We start from the raw sequence: 20180 nt of genomic DNA, 5'->3' as shown, positions 1-20180 counted from the left end.
GAAGAAATAGGCATCAAGAGAAACAAAAAACATTCAAAATACATTCCTCGCCAGTCTTTATATACCAAAAAGTAAAATCTTCATAGAAACTTAAGTGTCTGAACATCTTGTGTTTGTTGTTCTCTTGATGCCTAAGGGCAGCATCCAAAGTGCAAAATTGCAGGGTAAAATGTGTTCAGCCTGTGAGTCACGATTGCCTAAGAATCCTGACATGCTCTATAAATAATTAGAGACACCTTCCCCATGCTGTGAACCCTCTGGACCATACACCCGTAAGGCTAACATATCATTTTCTGAGAGTGTCAGGACTTGCTTTATATGCCTATGCAATATATGAGTGTGACCTATTCTGGCTCTCTGGTGTTTATGTTGGAAGGAATTCTACAATGGGGATTTAAAAAAACCAAAAAATACAGTATTGGTGAGTTAGTCCCATTCTCAGCCTAAAATATTATGTAAGAATGTGCATGCTAATACGCTATTATTCTACTTGAAACAACAAAAGTGGAGAAAACTAACATTGTAGCTATTTCATTACACCTTTATAATAACATCGGGCTATATTTTCACATTTGTGGGGAAAAGCCATGAGAGGCAGGAAAAGTGCCTCCAAAACTTAGAGTGCCCCACACAGCTGAGCAATCATGGAGACATCTCCATCCAACCCAAGCTATTTTGCAGCTATGCTGCTTACCAGGCCTCCACAAAAGGGTCTGCTGTGTTTTTCGTCTGCCTTTCAATTCTGCTATACAAGAAGAGGGAGGAGTGCATATGATCAGCATTAATTGTCACTCGGATATTTGATGGATTACAAGGGGAACATGCCACGAAGGTCCATGGTGTGCTTATGAGTTCTCAGGGCAGTGGAAGGGAGCATACTGTTCTTTGTAAAACACTTGTCACCACATCAGGGCTTGTGAAGGACATTCTTCAGTGAATAAAACAAATATGTAAGCACAAAAAAAGTCAACGATATTTTAAATGAATCAATGGACTTACATGTCTGACAGTTCTCTTGGCCAGCACCCCAACAGTGTCCTTCTGTACAATTTGCATGGCATATAGGACCTAAAATGCAAATGTTACATTGATAGGAAAACCTTTATGATGTACGAAATCTGTGCACGCAATTGTTAGATAACACACCAGGGCTGTTGGGCACTGAATCTTAGTCTTTTAGTCACAAAATATCTCCCATGTGCCTGTTACTAGAGTTAAAGTCAGCTTCTGTGCCACATGAACAATGTGGTTAAAAATAAATGTTAAATAGATACCCATTCACAGTCAGCACTGTCCACCCTGCGTACTAATTAAGGCAGGGAGGAGGTCCTGTGGGGGAAAAAAAAAAAACAGTATACGATCCCATAATTAATTGCATCTTAAAACACACACACGGGGGGAGGAAGGGGACTGGCAGGAAAGGCGGAACACAAGGGAGCTGGAGCAACATTTTAAGTTTGGAAGTTCATGTTTGAGTGCTTGACTTCACAACCCTAACTTTCTTCTTGTTTGTGATTCTCTACATTTATTTAAAAAAAAAAAATCCCAGAAATTCTATCATATGGAACCATATGGACTCCAGCATGGTCACTGACTGGGTTGGGATATTCAATTCACAGCACACATCTCTATTTCTTGAGCTAATGGTGTTAGGCTGTTGTTCTTTATGTGGATCAGCCACTAGAGAAGGAGGAGACACATACTCTGCCAGTGGATTTCATAACTATTTGCTGACAGCAGAGAAATATGGATACAGGCTGTGGAGAGAAAGGTAGTTTACAGGTTACTGGTTTCCATGTCCCCATCTGCCTGTCTCTGTCCTTCTCAGTTCACTCCCTCAAACTTGTGTCCATCTCCACCCCAACTCCTGTATCAGCCTCCCTCTATTCCTATTCTTTGTGGGCCTCTGTAACTGTTATACTCCTTACCCCAAGCTCCACTACCTCCTGCTCTTCCCCCTGTCCTTTAAGTCAGGTTGCTTCCTCTTACTGCTTCACGCTGCCTAGGCTCTGCAGGGGTAGCACTGAAGGCATAGGAGAGAGACAGTCTAGTGACTGGCACCATAGTGGCTCCCAGCCTGCTTGGCCCCTGAAGTTCGGAGCTGGAGAATATTCAGGGCCCATATTACAGTGCTATTGTGCTTAGTGAAAATGCTTCCTACTCTGACAGGAAAGCTTCTCTCTATTACAATGACAGACCAGTTCAGGGTCAGAGACATAGGCCAATTCACTTATGCATGCAAATCAAAGGGGTTAAGTGTATTAGCATACATTCAGGCCAACTCACTCACCTGTGTGTTAACAGAGATCAAAGATGATGTTAAATTGCATTGCTTTTCCCTATCTATATCCTGTTATGTAATAGTAAATAACGGAGGCTCAGTAATTAAGTAACCCTAGATCAAAGTGTGTGTGTTAATGAAAGAGTGTATTCAGGTGTTAGAACTTCATGAAAATCAATGGAATGTTACTTGTTTTATTTTCATTTGTCTATTCCCAATACAAAGTAATGGCAGACATCCCTATAACTAAATAACTCATCAAATGCAAAAGAACAGGAGCACTAAATGCAAAGCAATTGGCCATTGTGTAGGTATAGAAATTTGTCCTTTTCTTTTTATCAGAACTTGATACAAAGGAAGATCCTTTGTTTCTAGACTGTTTGAATCCTAACAGGATGGAATAACTGAATGGACAGATGGAAATCTGCAGTTTTTTTGGGTAGCCCTGGAAAAGATCTTTGGGAAGCTGACAATCACTACATCTCCGCTTTGGACTTAACCAACGTTGATTCACCTTTTGTTATATTTTACCTGCTTTAGCCTCTCAATAACTCTTTTTCTTCTTAGCTAATAAACCTATAGGCAGTTTACTACAGAATTGGCTGCCAGCAAGGTTTTTGGTGTAAGATCCAGAGTACCAAATGATGGGGGTGAGGGGAAGAGGTATGATCAGTCATTTGGGACAGTGTGTGATTTCTGATTTATGTGACCATTTCACTATGTTCAGTTTGTCTGGGTGACAAGATAGGCTGGAGAGTTTGTGGGGACTGTGAGACTCCATGGTACGACTGGGATAGTGATCCAGGACTTTACATGCTCATTACTGGTGTGGTGAAATCTAATAATAGAATATGCTATCAGTCTGGAGTGTCTGCTCTTGTTTTCTGACAGTCAGCCCTGAGACAGGCACTCCCAGTAGTGAGTCACTCCAGCCAGTCTGACCCTCCCGTTAGTGTAAGTACTCCACCTCTCAGAGGACAGGAAAACTGTGTTAACAGAAAAAAAACTCTCTCGTCGACATAATACTGTCTATCCCAGGAGTTCGGTTAATATAACTGTGCCACTCAGGAGTGTAGATTTCTATACCTGGAGAGACGTAGTCATACCAACATACATTTCTAATGTAGATCAGGGCTCAGTTATTTTATGGGGATGGCACATGCACAATCAGGTTGACACATAGGAGTTGTAAGATGGATCAGAGGCAATACAAAGAATACGGCTGTCGTACTATATCAAGCCTTTTTGGAGCACGTGTGATTTTTCAGAGACTTACAACTTGGCAAAATTTGGATGAATGTTGAGAAGGATAGTTGAAGGCACATTCCTGATACCAGAGAAACCTCCCCCAACTGCCCCAGGCAAATTTCAAATGGTTGCTCCAAAGCATGGAGTTTCTCAAGAAAATGGTTGGAAGAATTATTTAATGAGAGGGAAAAAAACCCACTTAATTTAAAAATAAGTATTTTAAAAATTACTCTCATAAAATAAATAAAACCAAGAACTTGCCAGCTAGTGTTTGTCACTGATTCTGCAGATTTGTAGATAGTTAAATTAGTAGGTAGAATTAGAGCCTTAACGGACAGAGTATGTGTGTCTGGGCAGAACTGAATATAAAACCAGGATATTATCTCTGGGAATTGAAAACAAAGACTAACTGGCCTCCTCACCTTGAAATGGTATAGTTAGCGCTCCCAACCAGATTGTAATTGGCCATGTAAATCAATATTTTTGATTAATACACCACTAACAAGAAAACAAATATGACAGAATTTGCAAGCAATTGGCACACACTGTTTACTCTAACCACAGGGTAATATGTACCTTGACTTAATTACTGTAATCTCCACAGCTCTGAAAAAAAAAGTAATTCTCAGCACTGAACTGTGCAGCACATGTACAATTAATGAAAACAAGTTAAGGTGAACAAATTGATCTGTGGAGTAAGTACAATCGTTCCAACTCTCATCTCTCTCCCCTTACTTTTTTATTGTTATTTTTGTTGCTTTGTTTCCCCTTCTATTTATTTATTATTAAAATCCCAGGGGCATGTTGCATGCTCATTATTTATTTTAAAAAATGGCTGCCTGAGAAGATTAATCAGAAATTCACTATATTTAAGGAATATATCTACCTAGAACACTATTGTCCAAATAATGCATGGCTCTTTCCAAACCCCTCACTGCCAAAGTAATTGAAAAGTGCCAATACATGTCCAATAACTGACTGATTTACTGTGGGATCAAAGGGATTCAAGTTGAAAAGCTAAAGGTTAAAATTTCCATCATTTCAGGGCCAAATTCTCTGCTGATTTGCAACTCTTGCAATTCCACGAACTGCTTGTGTCACCTTTTAAAAATTTGAGAGATGAATTTAGATCTTACAAAGAATTTACAGTGCTGGCTTGAACTAGGGATGTTAGATATTGGGTAATTGAACAGTTGTGTAACTGCATGAAAACCTCTCTTAGTGGTTACATGACTGTTTGATAGTCCAGGGGCGGGGGGTGGCAGCCAATGCACTCCTGGCCGTGATCCCAGGGTCTGAGGCAGCAGCGCAAGGTGGCAGGGGGAGCCAGTCCATGAGGGGAGTCAGTTTAGAAACCAGCTTCCCTTGCAGACTGGCTGCCTGCTGCCCTGTGCTGCTGTCTCTGACACAGAGGCAGAAGCGGAGTGGCAGTAGCGCTTGCCCATGGGGGGTCCTGAGCTCTCTGCAAACAGAGGCTGGTCTGCATCCCGCATCCCATGGACAGGCATCCTCTGTCCATGGGGAGCTTGAATACCCTACAGACAGGGCTGCTGAATGGGATGAGAAGCAGGCTCAGTCCATGGGGCGCTTGGATGCGCTGGGGACAGGGGCTGGTTTGTGGCAGCCTCCTCTGCCCCCAGGGGCTGCCACTGATAGAGGTAGCTGTGTGGGGAGGGGGACTTTGGGCGCACTATGAAGCCGGTGATGGGGGGGGGGGGGGGGCGGAACAAGCTTTTAAGGCAGTTCCCTCAGCACTGGCTCCTGCTTCCTCCCCCCTTGATGCCTCTGATTCAGAAGCAGTGGGCGGGGAGGAATGGAATGCATGTAGGCATCAAGTTTAACTGATAGGCCTGTGCTGATAGTCAACTATAAGATTAACCTACACATTGACATCCCTAGCTTGGACCAGATATAAGCATGGATACATGGCATATAAGCTTTCAAATCTACATCTATGTCGGTGTGTTGATCTAAAGAATCACTGTTTATCCATTTCTGGTCCTCATTTTTGCAAAGATTTCCTATACTGTCAAACCATGTGTAGAGTTCATGATATTCACAAATAGGAAAAAGGGCCTCAACCCAGCAACACATTTAAGCACCTTGGGAGTACCTACATGCCTAAAGGTAAGCATACACTTAAGAGCTTTGCTGAATCAGGGTCTTGCACTGTAAGTTTAAAATCACTTGAAAAAAAAATGTATATGCATTTTATTGCTGTGTGTTGTTTTTACCAAAGAAGCACACATTTAAAGGCCCAATCCAAAGTCCACCGAGATCAATGGGATCCAATCCATTGACTTCAGTGTGCTTTGGATCAGGCTGTTAGGTACAAATCTTGGTCCTAGTAAATTCAATAGCAAGATGTAATTGATTTCTATGCAAGAAAGATTTGAAGGCAATGCATTTACATAAAAGTGTTTACAGAAATGGAGCTCTATAAAGCAATAAGCAGCACTACTACTTAAACAGATACTACTGTTGTTGGCATTGGAGCGACTACTGTTTTGTTAAATGGATACTTACAATCAGTCAGATTTTCTTGATAATCCAATATCATTGCAGGTTTTTTGCTCAAATCAACAATGTCATCCCACAGAACTGTTTGCATGTTGCACAGTTTTGGACTGTTGCTGATTTTAACTCCCCCATTAAGAATTTCTGGGGAAAAAAACAAAAACAAAACACACACACACACCAGGATGAAAATGAAGCAATTGATTGTTTTTTCTTTCTTTCTATACATGATGAGTTTTGGGGCATAAGTGGGGGCTTTGGCTATGGGTTGGGAGGAATCAGGGGTGGGCCAGGAGGGCTTACCTTCAGCAACTCCTGATTAGCAATCCCGCTGCTCTGCTAAGGCAGGCTTTCTGTGTTTCCAGTCACCGGAAACCCTGCAGTGCAGAAGCAACCTGCAGCAGGTTTCCAGCCACTGGGAGTGCAGAGCTAGTGATTGGGGCATGGGCAGTGCTCAGAGCCCTGTGTGCTCTCTCCTTCCCTGCACCTCGGAGGCGCAGTATAGTCTGCAGTGTCAGGACAGGTAGGTAGCCTTAGCACCCCTGCTGATGACCTCATCTGCCTGCAATAATGAGACCCAGTGCCTGGCATTCCATGACCCCAGGTTTGGAAACTACTGCTCTAAGGCATCTGTAACTAGCACCCAAAAAATGTCTTCTCACTTTTGGGCCAACACTATTACTCTACACTTCTATTGACCACCGGACATTACGTGTCTATGCATTGTAAAACAAGGAATTTTTTATACTGAAACCTGGGTAGTTATAAAGTGAGTAGGTATGTGGATAGACTACATTTAAATTAATTCAGTGTATCTTCTTTGGAACAGGGCTCTAAAGGTGAATTATTCTTAAATGAACCTTTTCATAAAGATCTGGGAGTTTACTTCAAATAAAGTAACATTTCCCAGCCACATTGTCTGTCCCGCCATCTCACCTGATAAATGTTTCATTGGCAGCTCCCTGAGTCCACTGGTTTCACCTGTACTTGTGTCATAATTGGATAAAATTGCCAGTGCATAAAGGTTGTCATAAAGCACGTTTCCTCGTATGATCTGGAGACTGGTCAGTGGAATGCTATCCACGTTGTTGAGTGCTATTAAGACATAGCCTGCAACCTCCTGTATGGTCTGAGGAAAATCGGAAGGAACAAGACATTTAGTGTCATTGTGTCAAGCTGTTTTTCTGATCTGTTTGCCGAGAAGAAAACAAGATTAATTTGAAGAGCTTATCACCTCAGAACTTAGATCAGTGATCCACCCATGAATCTCAGGTACCCCACAGTTCTTTTATATATTTTATTTTAACACACAAGTGAGTTATATTTGATATAATTACTCTCATAATCTCTCACCGACCAAAAATACTGTAACCCAATAAACAATCATGAAATAAGTACTGAACACACCATTATTTGCAAAAGCACAGATCTGAGGAAGAATCATTTAGTGCGGCGGAAATCTCTTCTAACAAAAATTACTACATGACTCCAGGAGGAAAGACTGAAGCTGAAGTCCATGTGTGCCCTGCTGCTCCAGGCAGGGAGGACAAAGCCCACATCTGACTACCCAGGGCAGGCAGGCCTAAAGCCAATGCTTATGGGCTTCATCCCCAGACCTGAAGCTGAAGCCTGATCCTTGGGTGGGAGGAGGGGGTTAGGCTTTGGCCCTGAGCCCCAGCCAGTCTAATGCCAATCCTGGTGACTCCCATTAAAATGGGGTCATAGTCATAGTTCCTGCTAAGGTGTGCGCCTTCCCTGTCCACTTCCTCTGGAGAACCACACAGCAGCACTCATGCAGCCAATGGCTGCTTCAGCAGGAGGGGCCAGCTGAGACAGCATGATGAGGTAGCCACTGGAGTTGGGGGCCAGGACCTGCTGCAACCACATGATGGGAGGAAAGCCTGCTCCAGTGGCCAGGGTTAGGGGGTGTTCTAGCAGTTGGGGCCAGGAATGGGACATACCGCATGGCTGGGTCAGGGTATGCTCCAGTGGGAACGGGACCTGCAGCATGGTGGGGTGTGTCTGCCTGCTCTGGTGGCTGGGAATGGGACATGCTGCATGGTGAGCAGAAGAAGGGGCAGTGTTTCTGCTCTGGCAGCTGGGAAAGTGTGTGTAATAATAAATTGGGTGTCACAGCGGCACACGTCCAAACCAGAGCACATGAACCTTAATGCTGTTGCACAAGCCAAAACTCACTGTGCTCATGGCTGGAAACTATTACATGGAACCCTGGTCACAACTGGGGATGTTAAAGACTAGTTGACTATTCGATAAACATTGCTTATTGGATAGTCAGTTGAATAGTCGATCTTCCTCTCCTCCCCCCCCCCGCTGGGAAAAGGGAGGTACTTCAAAGCAGCAGCGTGGCACAGCTGAACTCAGGATCAGCTGTGTGGCACTGCCTCGCATGGAGTCCGGGGTCAGCTAGAGACTGGGAGTCCCCAGCTGACCCCGGGTTCTGGGGAAATGCCGCGCAGAAGTCGCTGTGGACTCTTGTACACTTCAAAGCTGCATGCAACTTGGACTCAGCAGGACTTTCCGCTGGCCCTGGGCTGCACGCAGAGTTCCGCATTCCTGATGGGATTCTTGTACGTTTCAAAGGAGGAATGCAGAAGTGCCTATCAACTAGTCAAGTAGTCGATGGAAATGCCATCGATTACTCGACTAGTAAGTTAACTGATATTTAACATCTCCTTAGTCACAACCCTCAATGCGAGAATTGCTTATTTAGTGTGTAAGGCGTCAAACCAGTAGTCAGAAGAGCTGAATTCTACTCCCACCTGTTCCACACCCTTCCTGTGCTACCTGGGACAGCATTCTGCAATATGCCAGAAAGTTCTTTTCTCAATACATCCAGTAAACTATGTATGTCCCTCTTTTAAATGTCCTCCCTACACTAGCATAGAGATGGGCATGAGAGAAGTACAATTTCATGCACTACTGTCTAGGATTACCTTTGAAGATCACACAAAATTACTGTCCAGAACACAGCAGGCTTCCTTGGTGCAGGAACATATCGGACAAGTACTGATGAATGGAGATATTAACATGTCTTGGTTTCTAAGCATAAGGGAGACAACATCTTTTGCCAGGTATCACCATGGCAGTAGAATGCTCCTATGAAAAATGGAAAAAGATCTGCTCTGCACCCTGAAGATAACCAAATTAGAGGGTTGTCAGACCAGTCAAGCAAACTGCAACGTTGGTGGTTTTTCCCTGAAAGGCTATGTCTGGACTACATCCCTCTTTCGAAAGAGGGATGTAAATTAGACATATTGAAATTGTAAATGAAGCCGGGATTTGAATTTCCCACACTTCATTTGCATAATCACGTCTCAGAGGTCTCCCACCCCCCCCCCCCAAAAAAATGCTATTTTGAAAGTGAAACTGCAGTCTAGACGCGGTTCTTTTGAAAAGAAAATCCTTTTTCGAAAGATCCTGTAAACCTCATTTTTTTGAGTAGTACAGGATTTTTCGAGAAAAGCTTTTCTTTTTGAAAGACCTGCATCTAGCCCACCGTTTCACTTTCGAAATAGTGTTTTTCAAAAAACCGCCATGACGTGATTATGCAAATGAAGTATGGGAAATTCAAATCCTGGCTTTATTTGCAATTTCGATATGTCTAATTTACATCCCTCTTTCGAAAGAGGGATGTAGTTTAGACGCACCAAAAATAACAGCATCACAGTTTGTTTTTCTATTTTTCCTAGGAGCATGGGGGCGTGAGGGTGGGGAGAGAGAAGTAGGAGAATAGGAGCGCAATACTTTTCCTATTTAAAATAATTACTTTTGAGTGGTGGGTGATGAGCATAAAGAGACTGCTTGATGGGAGCTGTAAAATTATTGATAAAAGTATAGAGTATCCTAGGCTAGACAGATATTTTAGAATTCTAATCTGCCATGTCTCTGATTGACAATCAGTAACCATGTATTTGAAGAGTGTTTACATCTGCCACCAGATGTTTTATACATATTTGACCCATCGCCTTCGAAAACCATTCAACAGACTAGAAAAATCTCTCAATTTGGAGGTAAACTCTCTTGAGGTCCTATGGATTTCACTAATGTATGTTGTGTGCTGGATCAGAGCAATGTGATTAGCTATACTAACCTTCAGGAATGAAAGATCGTAATCACGTGCCACATATGTGATCTCCAGATTGCCAAGCACCACCTCACAGTTGTTATACATCCTTTGTAGGCTGGCGAAATGGCCCTCCACGCTCCCCAGCAGGGTCAACTTGTTACTTGTTCCTTGGCAAACTGTGGGGAGAAGAGAAAGCCACATGAAACAAGAACACTCTCATACAGAATGAGCCGCTACTGTCTCAGCCACCTTTACAAGCATCAAATCAGAACTGTATAAGTGAAGTATAAGTGCAGATTGTCATGAAAAGTGACACCCTTATGTAGTATTTCCTACTATCTAATAATTAATTTGTTAGGAATGTGCAACACTCCTGAGGATCAGAGATGGGTCAGAACAAATATCCCTCCATCATCTACTTTTTTGCACGGAGAGAGCCCAATGGGCAGCTTCTGATTTAGGGTCCCAGATCTAACCAGCCCCAAGAGTTTTGTACCTGGAGCAAAATTAAAATCAGTCACAGCCACCTTTACAAACATCAAATGGTGGAATGGCCATGAATTTAACGTCATCAATCTGTATTAAAATAGAGGGTTAAAAAAAAAGGAATATATGGAATTGTGGCATATTTACTATATCACAATAACCATATTGAAATGTGCTCCAATTGCAGTTGGGGAGTGGCGTATAAAGAGAGAGGTTGTTCTTTTCATCTAAACTCTCAATGCTAAAAACTTATCAAGATTGTGTCCTCATGCATCATCATCAGAACAAAAATACTGCCATTCAAATTATTTATAGCTGGGCAGCCTCGCGAGGAAATCTAATAATGCTTCGCAAATGTAATGAAGGGCAAAATTCAGCCTAGGCAATGTGTTAAGTGTTCATAAAGGGGCAATATAGAAATGGAATCCCAAAATGCTACGCCTGTGGTCAAGGGAGAACACATGAAGTCAGGAATTTAGAGCCATCATGTTCACTGGGCAGAAATCACATCAAATTTAGAGCCCTCTAGTTCAAGCTAACTATTAGCTGTTCAAGCGTGCTGCTGCCAACCTCACTTGTGCTGAGCTGAGGCTGACAGAAACCCCATCATGCCTAGATAGGGAACTCTAGGAATTTCCAAACAACTGCACCCTGGGAGACCATTAAGGAAATACAGGGCTGCCTTCAGTTCCAGCTCAGTGGCTGGCATCTGTGGTAGAAGAAGCAGGCTTATGACTCCATGCCATCCAATGGGGTGGAAGACATTCCTGTCCCGCAAAAGAGCCTTTACAGACCAGCGGAAAGACATGTTCTGAATGGCTTGAAACTCCTTTCTTGGGCTACTTTAAGCAAAGCAAGTGATCAACTGACACACACAAAAAAACAGGGGTATGAGATGAAAAGAGAAACAGTGAGGGCTATGGAGGAGATGGGACATATTGAGTTTATTGAACCCAATGCTCCACGCAAGCCTACAGGGGTTGTTTTGCTGCATGCCCCTACCATTCAAAGCTGAGGATTTAGCTAGGCAACCCCAAGCAAACTTGAGTCCTGCAGGGTTCACACAGCTTTTGTGGCTAGAAACATTTGGAAGCCTGATTCAGGGGTGAGTTGTCCTGACATACTTTTGCCTTGGAGCACAAATGTAATAAACAATGCTGAAGTCTGCATTTTCAATGGGGAGGCAAGTGGCTTCACATAGCATGCTGCTGAGGTCAAATTTAAAATGGGGTATTGGAAAAATTAATACTTGCTCCGCATTCTATTATCCCCCTTTTAGCAAAACTACTGGAAGTGTCAAAAAATTGCATCAGTGTATTTAGTCACAACAAAAGAATGGTATTGCAAGTATTTTTGTGTAAAATGCTTTGTTGTAACACAAGTTATCTAGCTATTCAATTCCATATTACATAAAAGTACGCCTCCTGCTCATCCCCTTTCCCAGTTATCCCATTGTTCCCCAGGTTACTTTTCTGTAGATATAAATAAAACCTCTATCTGTGCCACACTAATAAAGTGAGAGAAATAGAACAGTGCATGAAAACGATACACAGTCACACACTGTGAGCATTGAAGTGCCAGCCTCCTTACAAATTCACATCAAGACCAATTCTAAGTTCACCCACATGAGTGCAAAACAGGACTGACTTCATGTACTTCACAGGTATAACTGTGTTAGTCTGTAACTTTAAAGAAACAATGAGCAATCTTGCAGTAGCTAGGGCATGTCTACACCAGGAAATTATTTTGAAATAACTAAATTTGAAATATTAACTCCCGGAACAAAAAAATTGAAATAATGTGTCCTCATTACAGGCGAGCCTCAAAAATTAGTTTGACGCAGGCTGTTATTGTGGATGCACTACCTTGACTTAGAGCCCTAGGAAGCACTGCGGAGTAATTACTTCAAATTACTCAGGGGAGTAATTATTTCAAAATAGCAGCAGCAGCAGCGCATCCACACTATTGATATTTCAAAATATGTATTTTTAAATAAGTGTTATTCCCCAAAGAAAGCTGGGGTACAGCTTTCAAAGTAACCAGTCTGTTATTTCGAAATAACGGACTTAGTAGTGTGGATGCTTTGCTTATTATTTCAAAATGGGGGAGGGGACGGATTTATTTTGAAATAACTCCCTAGTGTAGACAAGGGCTTAGAGACCAAGAAAAATATATATTATATATACTATCATGAGCTTGCATAAGCAAAACCATGTTCATCTGAAGTAGTAAGTTTTGTCCAGGAAAGCTCATGATGACACACACACACACACACACACACACACACACACACACACACACACACACGTTAGTCTCGAAGGTGCTACAGGACTATTCATTTATTTCATGTACTTCAGAAAGAGGCTCTAATTTTGTTGCCACTGTGACTGAAATCAAAAGCTGATGTGCTACACTGGAAGGATGAAAGAAAAGAAACAATACAAGCTACGAAAATAGCCGGAGACATAGAAACAACACCTGTATAAGAATTACTCCACAATGGATGCTTGTGCAATAGAAAGAATAGACTGTTTTTAGCACTGCTTTATTAAAGGCACAATGCATCAAGACCTTTGAACGAACACTTTTTTTATTTCTCATTACAGTGTTCACCACATTCTTTTTCCACACTCACCATAAAAATCATACCAGATACCACACTACTTTGCTTATTCTTAAAACAGGCTGTTGGATTATGTATCACAGGTACAAATTGTGTGGCAACTGTTAGCAAACGGGGGTCATTTTAGTAGAGTCGACTATAATTAGACAATGTAAGCCTCATGTCACTGAACTGTTAAAGGTTACATATTAAAGGTTACGTATTGTCTTGGGAGACGCACAGAATTCTCACTGAAGTTTCCACAGTGTGTGTGAGGATCAAGAGTAGATCAGGCCCTTTCCTATTTGCTTCAAATTGTGTTTGTACCATGCATCATTGATTGAAAAATTGAAAAATCCTTCAAACAAACAAGATATTTCAACTGTGATTTCAAACTTCACCTTCCCCAAGTTTTACATGTTTAAAAAGCTGCTTTGAGTCCTTTTGATTCAGGCATCAGAACTGTGAATGATCACAGGAGTTGTATGATGGGCCTTTCTCCCCACAGGACAGTCATATTAGAAAGGGAGCACTGAAATACATTGCAGATTGTGTCATTAACAGGAATTCTGCATAAATCAGGAGAGCAGAGTGCCAGATTGGAGATTTACTATGGAGATTATGAGCAGAATTCTATCTTTATATTTTACTCGGCCAACTGAAATGTTTTCTCTCAAAACATCATAATAAAGAACCCAATTCTCAGTTAGCATATATGGGTGTAGGTGGAAGATCTGACCCTAAAATAACGTGTATTTAAAATGATCTCTTTGCACCCAATCCAATGTGAATGACCAATAGCAAAAGTTTAGGCAAAACTGTTTTGGCTCTTGGATTATCCACCAATACCGACCACCAGAACTTGTTATACCATAAGCAGGAACAGTTATTCATGGCACCCTGCCTCTGTTCACTGATCAAAAAGTATTCAAGAATTCTAAATCAGGCCTTTTGGCTAAGATCAAGTGTAGTGACCACACTGCTAGGTCTCCTCCACCCATGGACCTATGAACTATGCCAAAGACAAAAACTCTGTCTTACTAATGGGTGGTGCCCTCAAGGGCAAATATAGTCTAAGTTGTTAAATACCCTTCACCTGTATTTGAGACATGGTGAGTTACATCTATAGCCTTTTTAACCGTGTTTGCTTCCTTGCTTTCTCGGTAAGTCACCCTTGATCCCTGGATTCGCTATACCTTAATTTGTCTTTGCTATCAATTTATTTCAAACATTTGCTTAAACAAACATTTCTATCTGTTCTTATGAGTTTAATATCTGATATGTTCTCTGAGAACTAAGCATTATTGAGTTAGTAGTCCACCTTTCAAAGATTTACATTAACAATCTGTGATTAAGTTAATTTACATATAGCTTAAAGATAGTTTGGCGTTCTAATAGAACAAAACTGGCTCCAAATCCCTTTGTACAGTTTTACCAACATACCTGCTATATGTCAGCCAACAAATTATTGTCAGGACTCGAAAGATCCTGCCTGCCTCAAGTAACATGACCTAACCCATAAATTTCTGCATACTCTTCTCTTCAATTAACAAAAGTACATTCTGTGTTCCTTTGGAGCTAAGCCTTCCAAAAGGGAACCTATGAAGTACGGTTTCTTAAATCGGCAGCAAAACTGCTCTGTGCATCTCCTCTGCTGTTGAATGGGCACAGAAATTAACAAGAACCTGGTTTGTTTCATTGGAAGGGTAGAGACCCTTATGGGAAGCAGTGATGCTAATAATCTTCTGATTTCCCTCTTCTGATGCCTGTTGCAAAAGCTACAACTAAGGGAACCTCAGGTGCTGGGGCCAGTCTATGGGAAGACCCAATACATAGAGGCTGGAGCGTAGCAGACATCCCTGTAATAGTCATAGGGGAGGAAGAAGAGGGAAAGGGAGCTCTTTTTCCTTTCCAGCAGGTGTGCTTGGGCAGGGCTTCAAACTCATTGGACACACATGAGCACAGGTCTAATACAAAAGATGGAGCTTCATAACCAGGTGTAAGGGTAACACTGCAATGGCCAACCCAGCACCCACTTCCTTTCCAGCATTTTGGAGGCAGGGAGAAGTTTGACAACTTTCAACACAGATTGTCATGAGCCATGGATCAAAAGAAGAACATCATCAGCCACTCAGGCACAATAATAACACAAGATTTTCCCCAAAGCAAGGGCATGTAGTCACCTGTGGAGAGGTAGGGAATTGTTTGACACTCTTTGGAGGCCTCAGTTGCCCGTGTTCCTAGTGATATTAAGAAGTTTAGAGCCATCTTATTGCAACTTTCCCTGACTTTTATTTGCACGGAAGATACGGGGCTGGGTCCTTAGTTGATCTAAGCAGATCTCATTCTACTAAGGCGAGATCTATACTACAGGGCAAGGTGAGATAAGGTACACAATTCTAGCTATGTAAATAGCATAGCTGGAGTCGATATACTTTAAGATGAACTTTGTGCGCCCCCCACAGTGGGAAGTAGACAGTAGAAATGCTCCCGATGACTTTCCTTACTCCTCGCGACAGCAAGGAATACCATAGTTGATGAGGGTGCCCTCAGCATTTGATTTAGCAGGTCTTTACTGGACCCACTAAATTGAACATCAGAAGATCAACCACTGCAGTGTCGATCTTCCCATTAGTACAGACATGGCATAAGTCATTCAACATATTTATACAAATTTATTTATGCTAGTTCAGAATCTGGTTCATTGTTCCAGATGTTCATCTGGTTCTTGTGATGGGTAAATTAGGTAAGAAGAATGATTAAAACCAAAACAACCCTTTCCACCAAACCCACTAAATTACTAATTTATAAAGAAGCACCTGATGAATACAATGCTTTGACTGAGAAGGAAGGAATTGGCATGCTAGCTTTTTATGAATAGGGGCATTAAACTCCAATACTTTGCTTATAAAAGCTATACTCTGAGAAGGAAACAAACCCTATCATTTTGATGCTGTCATTTTAACTCAGTTCTAAAACATTAATTTTGGCCAGATATAAGGGGGGGAAAGAAGCTTTATTATAATACATTTGTGAAGACTAAACAATCCAGATTGGTATCTATATCTGATGGGGAATAATGAAGTGTAATTTTGTCTAGTCCACAAAAACCTGAATTTGTGAAGAACATATACACAGACCATGCAGGATTCATGTTTCTTAACAGAGATTTAAGCACAAGAAAGGTGATGTTAAAGAGAAATATACAATGGATTAACCTCTTGGCAGCTGGATATATTCATATTCTCTTGCACTCAGAGGGGCAGATTTTGATCCCACATACCTTAATTCTTTAAAAGGTGAAACAACATTCATGTTAATATATTTCAAACATCAGTGACACTACTAATTGCTTTTGGGATACCTCATCTATTGTGCTAGATACATTTCCATACTCAGCCCATGTGTAAACTTTCACTCTCCTAAACAGTTTCAGTGTTCTATATCGATAAAGGGCTTCAAAGAAGGCAGGGATATTTCCAGATCAAACTCCTGGGTGAGAGTGTCCCTGCAAACACTAAGAAAGCTGAGATCTAGATCCAAACATCCAGGCATAGGCTAATATTTAAAGGCAACAAACTTTCTTTTTTACTGAATGTGAATACAACACAAACACAGCCAGCCTGGATATTGTAGATACACAAAAGCATGCAGCTAAGATCTGCTGGGCTGAGAACATGGCTGCAAGTCACAAAATCCAGTTTCTGATCCTATCATACTGCCACAGACTAGCTGTAGTGTTCCCTGTAAGTTTGGCACTTATGTGGCCACTCAGGAGAGAGTCCAATGCCACCCAGCTGATTAGCAGAGAGCCCACAGCTAGGCTTTTGTTATACTGGTGGTGTATATTCACACATGTCTCAGTGCACATAAAAATGTATTTCCATATGGATGAAAAAAATCTGCACACGGATGGAAAAGATTAGAGTGAATGACGACTAGCTGTATGATCCTGGGCAAGTCACTTAACTTGGCTGAGCCCCAGTCATCCCACCTGTAAAATAGTAATAAATGAGGCTGTTTATCAGTCTTTGCCTGGAGACTTAGTCAAGGATGAACATTGCCACATACAACTTAAAGTAGGATATTCCCTTATGATGTTTTTCTTAGAAGAACACTCTGTACTTTACCAGTGCCAAGGTTTGGTGGATATCTTATTAGACAATTTCAAAATTACACCCTAAAGAAAGTATACACGAAATAGGAATTGTCAGTAACATTTATTAAGTTTAGGCCAATGTAAACACTGAACAAACCCTGCTGTCATATGCAGCAGCATAGACATGTACAGCTATGGCTGAAATGATCAGGTAAACAGCTTTTCAGAATGCCAGCTGAGACTAATGTTTAACCCTTATGCAGGAGTCAGGAACACTGTGAGCCAAATTAGCATTGCACAGGCTGACATGAACACCAACCCACATAAGCAAAGATAAAACAATCACAAGACACCATTAACAGTTGTCTATGGTCTTTAAAATATGAATCAATTCAATATTAGTGTTTGTGACAGGGATGAGGCTGACAGCCCTGGAGACTAAATTCCTCTGTTTATGCACAGAAATAAATGGTTTCTCTTCATTGTCCCACCAAGGTGCCGCAACCTTGACCTTAAAAGCTCAGTCTCGATTCCCTCCCAATCCTCTGTAAGACGATCAACAAGGGTGCCAATTACTGACAACTGAGGTGACAAAAAAACTGGAGGAGACCAAATAAATTCGTTAATACATCTTCTGTGAAGCCTCCATATACAGAGGACTTTAACAATGCAGAATCCAAACAATTTAGAGGCGTCTCATTTGTCATGTTATTTGACTCAGGAGTAATATCCCCAAGTACTGTACATTAAAACTCAGTGTTAAAACCTGGCCCCCAGTCCTGATACAAATAGAAACATTTTTTACATTTTTCAGCAACTCTCCAGTTACCACAGTACAAATCCTGTTGTTCATGTTTCCCTAAAACCTCAAATGACCCTTGAGAATGCCATGAGACCTAATTACCATCAACCTCCATCGTCTATTGCAGTCTACATTTTGCCATTCATGCTGTTTTTTGCCAGCTTTAATACATGCCAAAATAAATAATCACAGCGATTTCAGAGATGCCTGGGTCAATTTCTTTACTTCATGTGTTACCTATACTCCTACACTGAGTAAATGTAGCATTTTCCGCCTTTATTGAAAGTAACTCAGTAAAGTTACTTTATTGGAGGATAGCAGCATATTTCTGTATTCTGTTGTTTACACCTGCCCATCTATTTACACATTTTCCTATGTTGATTTTGCTTCTGAGATATATCATGAGTATATAGAAGAATAGTTTCTTCCAAGGCTACTGTGCAATACTTTTCTGCCTCTGAAGGACACCAGAGAGAGTAGTACTTTTGTGTCCTAATATCTGTGTTGTTTGTAACTGATTCTTTTTTCAGAGGGCTTGGAGAGAGGATGGGAAATCAATGAAAGGAAATTTTTTTTATGAAACACTGCTCAGCGTGAATTCACACTCTCATACGTGCGTATGTATGCGTGTATGTGTTGCCACAGTTGCACACAAGCGCAAAAAATACACTTTCTACTTTGTCAACTCCTCACAAATGCACAGAACTAAAGGCAACTCGAGATAACAAGGGTTTAACAGATTTTTTTTTCAAGCATCTTTTAGTATACAAGTTCTAAACCATGAGCATAGGGTCCACGATATATCTAGCTAGCCAAGTCAGACACAATTTGTGGTCACAAATATTTGAGACTCCAAAATTCTGGGTGTTAAATGAGAAGCGAAACTGAGAGACCCCTTTCAAAACCAGGTCCATGATTCAAAAACACATCCTCCTACACACACACAGCTCTCTCTCCATTTTAGCATGCAATCTCTGCATATCCTCCCCCCTTCCATCTTAGCAAGCCGACAAAACAAAAACATTTTGAAGTTCTGTTTCTGACTAGGGCTATACAAGGCCACACAGATGCTCTCAGCCTGCAACCTGACCTCTGCTCACAGTGCTTTACTTTTCTGAGGCAGAGGTTCTCATATCAGAAATGAGTGCTCGCACTGTTTGCTAATAGCTAGAGAGAAGTTGGGTGAAAGCAGCAAGGTCAGCAGGCCATGAGGGGACTGAGGAATTACCTAAGGAAGGAGCCCAGCTGGAGACAGATATACATGACAGCTTCCCATATTATTGTTGTTTTTAAAGGCGCAGCAATGAAGCTGGAATATGAGAAGTTTATTTTAACAGATCAATGGAGATGAAGTAAAAGCAAGATATCCACAGATGCAATACATGCATTTAAAGGGAGGGATCCCTAATTTTTTTGTTTATCTTCATGACAAAGGCCCATGACTGTAACTTTAGGAGCAGGTTATTTATCACATTATCTGGACATAAAATAACACAGGTCAATGGACAGTGTTGAGTCATGCTATTTAACTGGTTAGTAAGCTAGAACATCACAATATATTTCCATATGCTGCATGGCTGTGACATGCCACTTCCAATAGAAGGCCCACAAGATAATCTCTTCACTCTGTTCATCATATGGACTGGACAGAAGCACTGAAGGTCGAGATAGCAAAGCTCTCTCGGTGAATTAATCCATTTCCTGTTATTTTGCCAAGTCTCAATTTTAACATGCTCCACATAACCAGGCTTCATTCATTTTTCCATTTAAAAATCATAGTGTAAAAGCAACATAAATAATAAAACCCTCCTTTAATATCTGTGCAAGTTTGTTTTTAAAGGGCCAGTTAAACACATACCATTCATCCAGCCAGATAAAGGGAAGGCATAAAAGGGTTAAAGGCATGTCAGGGAGTTACGGACTATTCTGTGCTTTAGTAACATTTGCATTGCTGTGCAGTTTGGACAGGCCAAGTCTGTGACCAATTCCAAGGGCTAGGCTGGGTAATTTATTTGATGCTCTAAGTAGGGCAGCAGTCTGAAGCTGAAGCGCTTCAGG

The 20180-nt window shown here is 41.4% G+C and overlaps 1 protein-coding gene across 2 annotated transcripts in view; it reads right to left on the bottom strand.

The window, feature by feature from the left end:
* The window catches only part of EGFR (epidermal growth factor receptor), a 227433-nt gene that overhangs the window by 63552 nt on the left and 143701 nt on the right, over positions 1-20180 (bottom strand). For both annotated transcript variants that reach the window (XM_075921718.2, XM_075921717.2), the window contains exons 2-5: positions 10158-10309; positions 6983-7175; positions 6056-6190; positions 1000-1068 (exon numbers count right to left, since the gene is read on the bottom strand). In XM_075921718.2, the coding sequence (XP_075777833.1) occupies positions 1000-1068; positions 6056-6190; positions 6983-7175; positions 10158-10309 (549 nt within the window). The remainder of the gene's footprint in view (positions 1-999; positions 1069-6055; positions 6191-6982; positions 7176-10157; positions 10310-20180) is intronic.

Source organism: Pelodiscus sinensis, chromosome 2 (assembly GCF_052426305.1).
Source record: "Pelodiscus sinensis isolate ZL-2025 chromosome 2, ASM5242630v1, whole genome shotgun sequence".
Taxonomy (NCBI): domain Eukaryota; kingdom Metazoa; phylum Chordata; order Testudines; family Trionychidae; genus Pelodiscus; species Pelodiscus sinensis.
This window is presented reverse-complemented; position numbering and strand designations above follow the sequence as displayed.